General features: G+C 31.9%; 2 protein-coding genes across 2 annotated transcripts; both read right to left on the reverse strand.

Moving 5' to 3' along the window:
* Positions 1-2,029: 2,029 nt before the first annotated feature.
* LOC108477197 (NADH dehydrogenase [ubiquinone] 1 beta subcomplex subunit 8, mitochondrial-like) lies at positions 2,030-4,127 on the reverse strand. Its single transcript, XM_017779668.2, has 4 exons — positions 3,933-4,127; positions 3,743-3,829; positions 3,501-3,596; positions 2,030-2,218 (listed from the first exon to the last, which is right to left on the reverse strand). Exons 1-4 carry the CDS (start codon positions 4,068-4,070, stop codon positions 2,162-2,164), a joined length of 378 nt encoding a protein of 125 aa, XP_017635157.1. The 5' UTR covers positions 4,071-4,127; the 3' UTR covers positions 2,030-2,161.
* A 1,741-nt stretch (positions 4,128-5,868) lies between these two features.
* On the reverse strand, positions 5,869-6,198 carry LOC108477869 (putative lipid-binding protein AIR1). Its single transcript, XM_017780347.1, has one exon. The coding sequence runs from the start codon at positions 6,196-6,198 to the stop codon at positions 5,869-5,871; it is 330 nt and encodes a 109-aa protein (XP_017635836.1).
* Between the last annotated feature and the right edge of the window lie 5,921 nt (positions 6,199-12,119).

Raw genomic sequence — 12,119 nt, forward strand, 5'->3', positions numbered from 1 at the left:
ATTTTGATCACGTATATAAAAATATTTACAATTTAATCATTATCTGAAAACATTTTAATTATCCAATTAATTCACAAACGGGCATACCTAGTCATGTCCACATAAGCAGTAATTTTACGCAATAAAAATGGGTTGAAATAAAATTTCTTTCGTCACTGTTCATCTTCCATTTAATGTGCTTAGGGGAATGAGGAAACTGTGAAGAAAAACAGAGGAGCATTGCCCCTGTCCATCTTTGGTGAGGATCCATTGAAACATGAAGATGTTGATCTTATATCCATCAATGATCTTATATCAAGTTGGTATAGCCAAGCTGAGACAAATGCTTCTTTAAATCTGACTAGCAATCCAAGTGAATATGGACATTTTTCCTCTCAGATAGATCTGGGTTCCAAATTAGTAAACGGTGATAATAATTTTGATGACTACTCCTGGGAATTTAAAGGTGCCGTTTCTGGAACTGGAGGAGAAAACCAGTTTTGGAGATTCATATGAAAAATATACTATCAAAACATAGTTAAATGATTATTTAGGGAAAACGGTTTCTGTAAAAAATTTAAAGCAATGAGCTATAATTGGAGGGGGTTTGGGGACAATACTGAAACATAGATGATGCGCATGTTTCGGAAATAATAGGATTAAAAAACATCATCCATAAATGGTAATGAAACAAACGATGATGTTGTTGTTATTATGAATAATTTTGTTTGGAAATTACTTCTTAAATGGAAAAATACGCTGACCCCATTCCACTATTTTAAACAAACGATGATAGCTCTTTTTTTTTTTTTTTTTTTTTTACTGTTTAAAAGTACCATTGTAATGCTAAATAATCAAAATACCTCATTTATTGATTTATTTTTCTAATTGTTTGTTTTTAGTGATTTTATTTTAAATTGTAAATGGTAAATATATATATGTGTATTTTTAAAATATTTGTATGGGCATGCCATCATTTCTTCTAATTTTATTTTAAATATATACAATTGTAATGATGATGTTTGTACACTACTATTTATCAATTAGTTTCCATCAAATTTAATTTTAAAATTCGAATTAAATATTAAAATTTATTATTATATTTAAGTCTAAAATTTATAATAATTTTGTCAAATATAAGTACTCATCTAAATTAAAATTAATACAAAATGTCAAACTCAAATATCAAATAATATATTAAACTTTTATTAAAACTAATAAACTATAATTTTTTATAATACTTTCTGCCAACTTTTTATTTATTTAAATCTATCCTAAAAACACATTACATTTTTTTTACTACACACTAATGATCTTATCCCAACTTTATATCTGATTTCCAGTTTCTGGTTACAGCGCATGGCCCCCAGATTTGGATCCCTGGATTCTGTAAAACCCCACTTGATTTTCAAGTTGGCTGGCTTAACAAAAACAGAACAATCATTGAATAATGTGGACACAACATCTGCATAGAAATATAATTATGATATTCCCATCAAAAGTAAACCTATTGGTTGAAGTAATTTCATCTATGGCGAGATTAAAATTAGATCTGTAGGCTTATTTGTGTGGTGATACAACATATGAATTGTATAAAAAAAAGTCCTTAATTGTTTTCCATCTTTATGATCAAGTCCCTAGCATGATACAGCCTAAGGTACACCATGTAGTTACTGTACAATCGCTACTTTGAATTTGCAAGTTCATAGCTAATACAGAAATGGCGCAATGTTATTTATAATTTTGTTTAATTCCTGCTCTATATATTTAGTTAATTCAAACAATGATTCCATTTAATCAACACATAGTATGTAATTTTTAAATGGTTCCGCATTGAGACGTGGGAATGGACATGTCATATTATAAATTTATAATATGTGGGAAAACAGATTTCATTGGAAAAAGGAAAGCAGAGAAAGCAATTTCACCCTTTGTTTGCCATTCATTGATGAACATAAAAATGGCTTAGCACCAATAATCACACACACACCATATTCTGATTCTCTCATGATTTAGCACCAATCCTAAAATGACAAGGAGGAAATGCATATTTGTTCAAAATGTTTGCTTCAGCAACAAACCCACAATCCATTATTCAACTGTTCAGAGTTCCAGAAGTAAAATGAAACACATGGGGAGACAAGTGACAACAAGAACCGTACAATTGCTCATACAGATCTACCTATGATTCTCCACCAAGCTCCACTCGCAGGTTGTCATATGGATATACTTTAGGTGCCTGGTTAACAGTTGCAAAAAAAAAAAGAGTATATCAAAATATGTTCCCAACAAGTAACACAACTCTAGTGGCGTTCTTTGTTGCAGAGAAAAGTAAAACAATGGATGGAAAAAGGAAGTGAAAAAGTGAAAACAAAATAATTTGAATGTACTTGATACAAAAGAAAAGTGAGAGGAAAGAAAATAAAAAACATTTACTATTTTCAATCCAAAAGCATAAAAATAAATCATTCCAAACTGGAATGAAAGGAGGGGGGGGGGAATGAGAGAAATCTAAGTTAAGTATACGCATATTTACCAGATTAAATGTTTTTTTTTTTTAAATTCCTCTAATTTTTCGATTCTACCAAGGAATGAATGGAAGAAAATTAATTTTCCTTTCCATTTCTCCATCTTTCTTGCCAAGCACCCTAATGGAAAGAAAAATATATTTTTTCTATATTTCTACTTTTCTCCTTCAATTTTTCATCTTTCCTTTCCTTTCAACCTTACCAAGCAAAGCCAAAGATTATAACAAACTAATTAGTCCTTGCAAGCAAACACAATATTAAACCAAATTTAACAAATGCATATCAAATATACTGCTGTCCTGAGCAATGTCATACTGAGTACCTCTACAGAGAGCTTATGTTCTGCTATTTATCAAACAAACCATTTGAGATATCCGTGGAGGTGAGATGGTAAGTACTTTCGCATCCCCCATGTATAGGAATAAAAGGAAACTATCCTACAAGGGTTTTTTTGCAAACCCCAAAATACATTGTCAACTTTGCTAACTCAACATTTGATGAAGGCAGACAGCCAAAAGCAGTCTCCATTCCAAAGGCAAGGGTTCATTAGAAAAAGAAGCTAGGAGAACCAAAGACATGGATCTTAAATCATAAACTTGAGCAAAGTTCTTAGAGCTATAAAAGATTGTTGAAAACAGGCTAGAGTCCTGAATCGTCTACAAAGAAAGATATTCTGTTCTAACGTGTGTAGTTAGTATAATAATTCAGATAACCGATCCCCAATCCTATGATCGCCACTGACTTGTGCATGAGATTCAATTTTTCTAAGCAGACAAACAGAGCGACACTATGGTACCATGGCATTTGATTCAATAATATCCTCTATTTCTACTTTTTCCAATTTGGGGTATACCAAAAAATCGTCACCAAAGCTACAAAATGATATCACTCGCATAAAGAAATTTAAGAGCTATAAGGAAATTTGAACTGAACCAAGGCAAAATCAAACAATCAAGTCATTGTTTTTTTTTTTTTTTTTTTTTTTTAACTTACAAATGGAATCTTAGAGGCTTTATCATTCCACCAAGCTAAGAATCCCAACGATGCAAAGAAGCTCAAACCACCACACATCCAAGCCAATGCCTCATACTATTCTCAGAAAGAAGACATAAAATAAAAAATCAAACATAAGAATAAACAAGGGAGGGAAAAAAGAAACTCAATTTCTTTAATTAATCCAAAATCCCGCAACGATAATCACCAAAAGGACCTTAAAAATTCGAAAAATTTATTACCTTTCCGACAGTATCAGCGATTCGATCGATGCAAGGTTCTGGAAAGGCAGTTCCATTGTCCCACATTAGCTCGTCATTTACAGGAAGCTGAAGCGTCAAAAACAATGTGAAACTATTTTAGGGTTTTGGGTGAATTGTTTTAATATAGTCAAGGAATAAATCAGGAAAACAATAGATTGATTAAGCTTACAGGCTTGTCGGGCACAATATGTTTGCCAACAGGGAGACCCATGCCGGAACGGAGACGGAGAGAGGAGGCAGCGGAGCGTGAAACGATGCCGTTTCCGCCCATGATCTTTGATGCTACATTACTCAATCTTCCTGCCATTTTTTTTTCCCTTCGCTTTCTCTAGAACTGAACAGTAGTTTCCTATTGGGTAAGTTAATGTATGGTAGTGTTGGGTCTCGATATCACCCAACTTGATAGGCCCATCAGTGGTATTAGGGAATAAACAAAATGGAACGGGCTCATTGTCCTTCAATATGGACCTGTTTATGTACGAGAGATCATAATCATACTACAACAATAGTTGTATAAAAAAATTAATGGTCGACTTGAGATTATGAAATAAGAGGAGCACTGAGCCATCATAAAATCGATTAAAAGAATATTTGAATCAGATTTAAATATTTAATTTTATTGTTATAAATTATAAAATGAATCTTTATATTTATATTATTTATTTATTTATTTTCTTATTTTTATGATTTTTAAATATTTAAAATATTTTAGAAAAATTAATTTTATAATTGTTGAATTAGGAATTAATAGTTTAACCAAAATCAACTGTATAATCACATATGGCATTCAAACATGTCATCCATGAAAGCAAATAAATTTAAAGAGATATACATTTGACATCCATTTGTTGCCAAAGTAATGAAAAAAAAAATAAAGAATTTGACAAAAATGGACCCAAAGTTCACTACCTCAATTAAAATAAATAAAGAAGAATTATATAATTATGAATATCGTTTGGATACTCCATATCAAAAGACAAGTTACACTGGTTATTCAAGGTAAGCTTACAAAGGTTATTCGCCACTTTATTTCTATCGCGTCCAATTCACTTAACATCGGCTTTGCCGAATAGCTCAATCATGCCTCTAATTTTTTTGATCTGATGGCCCAAGATCGTAATGTCTTCATGGTGTTTTAGAAAATGATTGACTAAGCTCGCAGAATCAGACTCAAAGATGACCTTATCGAAGTTAAACGAGCGGGCCAAAGTGATACCCTCAATCAACGCACTTAACTCCGCCCACTATGTATTCATATGATCCCCTTATAACTCACAATGCCACCAAAAGCGAAACCATTATTATCACGAATAATAATCCCAAATGAAAAAAATAAAATTAACAGGGTAAATTAGCACACGACATCAAATTGAACGATTTTTTATATAGATACCACATTATAAATTGGGTACAAATTCAGGATCAAATATGAAACTATAACCCACCTTCTTTTAATGCTTGTTAAAATAACAAGCTTTATCTCATTATCTAATTTCCAAGATTAATAGAATAAAAAAAGGTTAAAAACCAAATACTAGTAATAAAATAAAAGGTCATTTTACAATCTAGTTAATTAAGTGATCGCATCTTTTTTTCCTTAATTATCGGATAATTTAATTGAAAATGTAATTAAGAGGACATTAATTAGTCCATCATCCGATCTTAAAATGAAAGAAACAATTTAGTGATATAATATTCCAAGAAGAGTCTCCCAAATCATATTCATTAGGAATTGCAAATCTAATGAAGATGATGATTTGCAATTTTTAGATTTATATCTAAATATCATCCAAAATGAGAAAAAAAAAAACTGATCACAGACAAAGTCGTATGCAAAGGTTTCGTGAAATGCACAGATTGAAATAATTATATCCATAACATTTTATTTCATGGTCATAAATGAAAAAAAAAAGAAAAATCTCTGATTACATAAATAACCAGAATCGCGACAATGGAAAGGAAGGTGATAACCATTAGCCATCTCGTCCATAAGAACATTATTCGCACAAACGATGATTCATGCATGACAAAAAAGACCTAGACTAGACCATTTGCCCAAGCAGATAAACGAGGAGATAATGACAAGAATAGTGAGAGCGGTTTCGTTAGCAGTAGTAGGTTCTGGTTGGCCGACATCCACAGCCATTGAGCAGTAGCTCCAGTTGAACGGTAGGGTCGGCTTCAACGAGACCCAAGTTATTGGCCTTGACGATAGGGCAAAGGCAACGCTCCGCTTTAAGAGCTACCAAATGTTGAATGTGGGTGCAGCATGGGCTATCTTTGGCAAGAATTCCCCCGGGCTTCAACACGTTGACGCAAACATTCACGTTATTCTTTGGGCATTCGGTATGTTTAACAATGTTAGCGTTGGCCACTGAGAAAAAGAGCAGGTTAAGGGAGAGAAGTAGGATTGCTGCTGAAACCTTGGAAGCCATTTATCAAAGGAAACACAAATTGAACTTAATTAGTGCAAAGGTTGGTCGAGCTGAAGAAAAACGTTGAGTTCAGAGAGGCTTTTTATAGATGGGAGGTAGGGAACAGTTTGGGTTTTAAAAAAACAAATACAAAATGGAGTCCCAATATGGCCAATTTCGAATCACGATCTTCGATAGGCTTTAGATGCTTTGATTTTCGTTTTTTTATAATTTCCCTAGGTTTTGTTTTAGGTTAAGCTAAGATCATGCATTATTTTAGGATGAAAGCATTTGCATTGCTAAACTTACGGCTAAACCTATGCTTTACGCCCAACACCTGATGGTCGGCAGAACCAGCGAGGAAAGTGTATACTAGGTTGTTAAAAAAGAGATGACCATCACTGGACCTAGCTAGTTGAAGTCAGGTATAACACTATTTAAATTAATATGCCTGTCAATTAAATTAGAGCTAACCTTTACAATACATGTATAAATTTACTTGAGCAGTAAAACCAGATGTTGTGAAAATTAGGTAAGTGTTGTATTTGCGTCTAATTTATGTGAAAAAACTAACATCTACTTTCACTAGATTATTATGAGTTCATCGATCTTTTGTCGGACCGTATAAAAGTATGGCGACTGGTGAGGGGAAAAAAAAACATAATGGATATATATGTATATATAGGTTAGATACGTTTACCAATTTGCTTAGTGAGTGTTTTATGTTTATATATAATATCAGTTAAAACACATTTTTAAATAAAAGGTGTCGAGTAATGAAAGAGAACATCGGCATCAGAGTACCTGACATGATGTTCATCTCTGATTACAAAAGTTTAGGTAGGTAGGTTAGATCTTTACACACCATCGAGCTTCTGCAAAAGAATATGCCTTGTGGCAACACGTCGGTCGATCCTTTGTCGACTCAGATTCGATGTTATTAAAAGCAACGTGATGGTAAGCATAGGTGTAGCCGTAAAATTTGTAATGCAAATGCTTTCGTCCTACTCCTAAATCTGTGCTTTGTCGTTAGCGATATCTAACATTGTCTGTCACCATGCTTAAAAAAACTCGAATATCGTGATCCGAGCCAACAACTCGTTTGACTTGGGTTCATAAAAATTCCCATTAGCACTCCAGATTGGCCATTTCGACCACATTTTGGTATTTTTAATACCCAAACTGTTCCTTACCTCCCATCTATAAAAGCCTGTTTGAAGTCAACGGTTTTTCAGTCACTCAGCATTTGTAATTAATGTTTTGACTCAAATCTCCACACAAATTAACTCCAATTTGTGTTTCCTTTGACAAATGGCTTCCATGGCTCAGCACTGCCCTACTTGTCTCCCTCAACCTGCTGTTTTTCTCAATGGCCAACGGTGATATTACTACACTAACCCAATCACCAAACTATAACGTGAATGTTTGCGTTGACGTGTTGAGGCTTGGGGCAATTCGTACTAAAGATGGCCCAACGTTGCAGCCTCATTAAAAACTCGATTGCTCTTGATGCAGAGCTTTGCCTTTGCGCTATCGTCAAGGTCAATACCTTGGGTCTTGTCGACGTCGACGCTACCGCTCAACTGGAGCTACTGCTCAATGCCTGTGGATTACACCCAACCAGAACCTACATCTGTTAATCAAACCGTTTTTGCTATTAATAATTGCTGCCCATATTATCTACTCTTTTTCTGTTTGGGCAATGGTGTAGGTCTTGGTTGCCATGCATGAAAAATCGATTCTACGAAGTGTTGAGGTTTTGGTTATATATGTAATCAGAATTTTTTTCATCTATGAGTACTAAATAAATCAAATATAATTGTTCCAAACAACCTTTCCATAGTGATCACTTTTCTTCCCCATTTTGGATGAAATTTGGTTGATACCTATGCACCAATGATCACTTTTCTTCCCCATTTTGGATGATATTTGGTTGATTCCTATGCACCAATGCTTTGAAAAAAATGTAAAAATTGCATCTTAATCTTAATGTTGTATTAGATGTTTTGAATCAACTAAAAACTATAAGATCATATATACTACATCTGTGATAAACTGAAGTGATAACAAATAAGACTAACATGTGAATACAATAAACCAGAACCTGATCACTAAGAATCAAACTTAAAGTCAATTTGAATATAAAAATTATAAATAATTCAAACTTGAAACAATATGATACTAGATTCATGCCGTTCTTAACATTTTTTTTTTGCCTGAGGTAAAATAATAAATTAGGCCTCTTTTTTTTTTTTTTAAATTACAAAATGTAACATAATAAAAGTTGAAAAAAATTCGAGATCTTAAGAGATAAAGTATTTATGGTGAAAAATTAAAAGCTTTAGTCATTTAATTAATTTATTTTAGTCTAATTTTTTTTTTCCACATAAAAGTTGAAAAAATATTTTTTGGGCTACACTCTCAAATAACCCCAAAGTCGGGCCTGACTAGACTTAAAACATTTTAGTGAAATTGGTGTATTTCGAGGTTTTTTGTTGTGAAAAATAAATACATCTCAGATAATCAACATTAACATGATTGAAGTCATTTAGATGGAATCTTCTACCAGCCGTAAACCAATTCTTCTGTCTCATACCGTTTTAATGATCTTGTCTGCGAGTTTATTATCTTCTCAAGAAATATACTGAAGACTCCATTGCCTTAGAAACTTTAATAATGTATGGATTCTCCTTACCAAAGCAGAATTGAAATCCCTGTGTAACACCCCTACCTGTATCCATTGTCGGAATAGGGTACGAGGCCTTACCGTAGTTTACTGAACATTTTCAGATAATTCTGAGTCATTTATTATTCATATTTTGAAAATAATCATAACATCTCTCTATTGGGCCCTCGAAGCCCCAAACATACATTAGAAACCAATCGGAATTAAATCGGGATCATAGAATTTTATTTATTTTTTTTATTTTTTTCCAAAATCTTAAATTATATTTTCATCTAAGTACTTACCATTTCAATGCTCCTTATAATTAAATGTGTTACCATTCAATCAATAGCTTGGCACTTGTCTAAGCGTCAAACAACATCATTGTTAGTATTCTTGCACATATTTCATATAAATTCAACATTGATATACCTATTTTCTCGTCATATCACCCTTGAGTTTAATAATTGTCTTTACTTACATAATTTCCTCGTATCAACATATCAAAAATAACCATATATGTACATGTCATGAAACATATCATTCTCTTACCGTTTCTTCATAATTATATATCATTTATTTCATTATATCAATATTTCATGCTCCATCATTTTCATATATTTTATGTATATTTATTTCGGTAATAGCTTATATCAAACTTAACATAAATTATATTCCATGTACTTATACTTATTTCGTTTATCTATCTTTATAATTATTTCATACAACTATTTTGTACATATATTTCCATATGACCAGTTCTTGTAAACATTTCACACAACCATTTCATATAACCATTCGTCATCTAATACATATTACCTAAATATCAATTGTTCAACAGATGTCATAGCGTCTCCCATCCACGGTCTTATTTATCTTTGACATGATGTCATAGTGTCTTTCAACTATGGTCTTACTCATTTTCTGTCATGTTGCCATGGTATCTTTCAACCATGGTCTTATTCTTTTCATGTCATATTGCCATGGTATCTTTCAACCATGGTCTTATTCATTTTATGTCACGCTGCCATGGTATCTTTCAACCATGGTCTTACACATTTCATTTCTGAGAGCACACTCCCGCGAACCTCATCCTTACAGCGGGATTACCAGTCCAAGCTAAATCCCCTGTAATATAAACTCATAGAGTATTGTCGGGATTACCAGTCCAGGCTAAATCCCATACAACGATAATTACTCTAATGAGCTTGGATCTAAATTACCAGTCCAGGCTAAATTCAGACCCTAATTTGGATTACCCGTCTGGGCTAAATCCATTTTACACGTATTATTCGGGAGGGCTATATCAGGATAGGATCACCCGTCCGGGCTAGATCCTTTTTACAGTCAATTCTTTTTCCAATGATCCATCGAATTCCATTCCATTCAACCGGGATTTATTTTCAATTTATATCGAGTATTATCAATATTTCATCAATTATCATGAATGAACATTCAAATCATATTTTCATCACATAACCACATATTTCAAGTATTTAAAAATACAATTCAAGTTACACAAACTTACCTCATTGTTTGTTTGTGTTTATAATTTCATTAATCCGATATCTTTTCTTTTCCACGATCAAGTCTCGTATTTGAGTCGTCCGGATCTTTATAAATAAATTTGATCATTATTTTCATTCATTTCATAGTCTAACGCATTTAATTAATGCTCTAGACAAAATTACCATTTTGCCTCTAAACTTTTAATTAATAACGATTCCATCCTTAGGGTCAGGAAAATAAAATTCTTGCAATTTAATCCTTATTTCTAGCTATTATTCTCATACATATTGATAACAGTCCATGAATTCTATAAAATATCATAATTTTCCATAATTTCAACAGTTTTTAATTTAATCCCTAAAACATGTTTTCCCCCGATCTTGAACTAAATTAATAATTTCATTCAATTTTGTAATTTAAATGATAAAATAGTCCATTTCATGCAATTTTATATTTTCTGACGTTTTTACAAAATTACGTATAAAGTTTTACTTTTATTCAATTTAGTCCCTGAGCCTAAAATATGCAAATTAGCCATGCTAGATGAATATTCATACATATTTTTCCTCCTCCTTCTCTCCATTCCACATCCTTAATTTATATAACATGCTACAAGTAACATTATCAATAATTTCACTATTTACTTATGTGTATATTCAAAACTGTCCATTTGCATCATAGTCACTAAATTATTTATATCTTGAGCTACAGAACTTGAAATTAAGATCCGATAATTTTATATGAAACTAGGCTCACATATATTCTTGCCATAAAATTTTCATAATTTTTTATGAATCCAATAAGTACAGTTTATTCTTTAAAGTCACCCCTGTTTTGTTGTCTGACAGTTTCGACACTTCTTCACTAAATTAATTATCTCCTCGTACAGGATTCAAATGATGTTTCCGTTTATTTCTATTGAAAATAGACTCATTAATAATTCTAATAATATAAATTAAATTGCATAATTATTTTTCTCCAATTTTTTATGATTTTCCAAAGTCAAAACAGGGGAACCCGAATTCACTCTGACCTTGTCTCAAAAAATTTATTATTCCTCATAATTCACAATTCCATTTCTTACACCGTTTCCTTTATAAGAAACTAGACTCAATAAGATTTAATTCCATATTTTGTTCATCCTCAAATTAAATTCCAAAAATTTATGGTGATTTTTCAAAGTTAGCCTACTGCTGTTGTCTAAAACTGTTTTAGTGCAAGATATTAATTACCATGTTTATAACACCCTTATTTTCTTTCTCTACACTATTTTTCATCACTTTCTCTTATTTTCTCTTCACTAACATATCAAGAACATAGGATCATATGTAAGGAAACTCTACATTAAAATCAATCCCATGCTTTTTCAATAATATTAAACTTAAAAATATATTGAAATCATGATGTTCTTACCTTGTTCTATTGATTTCAATCTTCATCTTGATTTTCTCTCTCCTTCAGCTTCCATTTCTTGAGTCCAACTTGATATTTTAACTTCCCATAGCTTCCTTAACATTTTTTTCTCTTGGTAGCCATGAAAATTCTTTTGATTTTTGGGTGAAAATGGTAAATTTTTGGTAAAATGACCAAATTGTAAAGAAAAGAAAGTTTCTTTCTTCCTTTTCTCTTCATAAATTGGGTACATGGGAAAAAGATGATGATTCTTTATCTTTCTTTCCTTATATATACTAAATAAAATAATAATAAAATAATAATAAAATAATAATAAAATATCATTTAAAAATTAAATTAAAATATTAATAAACTA

This window comes from Gossypium arboreum, chromosome 12 (genome assembly GCF_025698485.1).
Source record: "Gossypium arboreum isolate Shixiya-1 chromosome 12, ASM2569848v2, whole genome shotgun sequence".
Lineage (NCBI taxonomy): Eukaryota > Viridiplantae > Streptophyta > Magnoliopsida > Malvales > Malvaceae > Gossypium > Gossypium arboreum.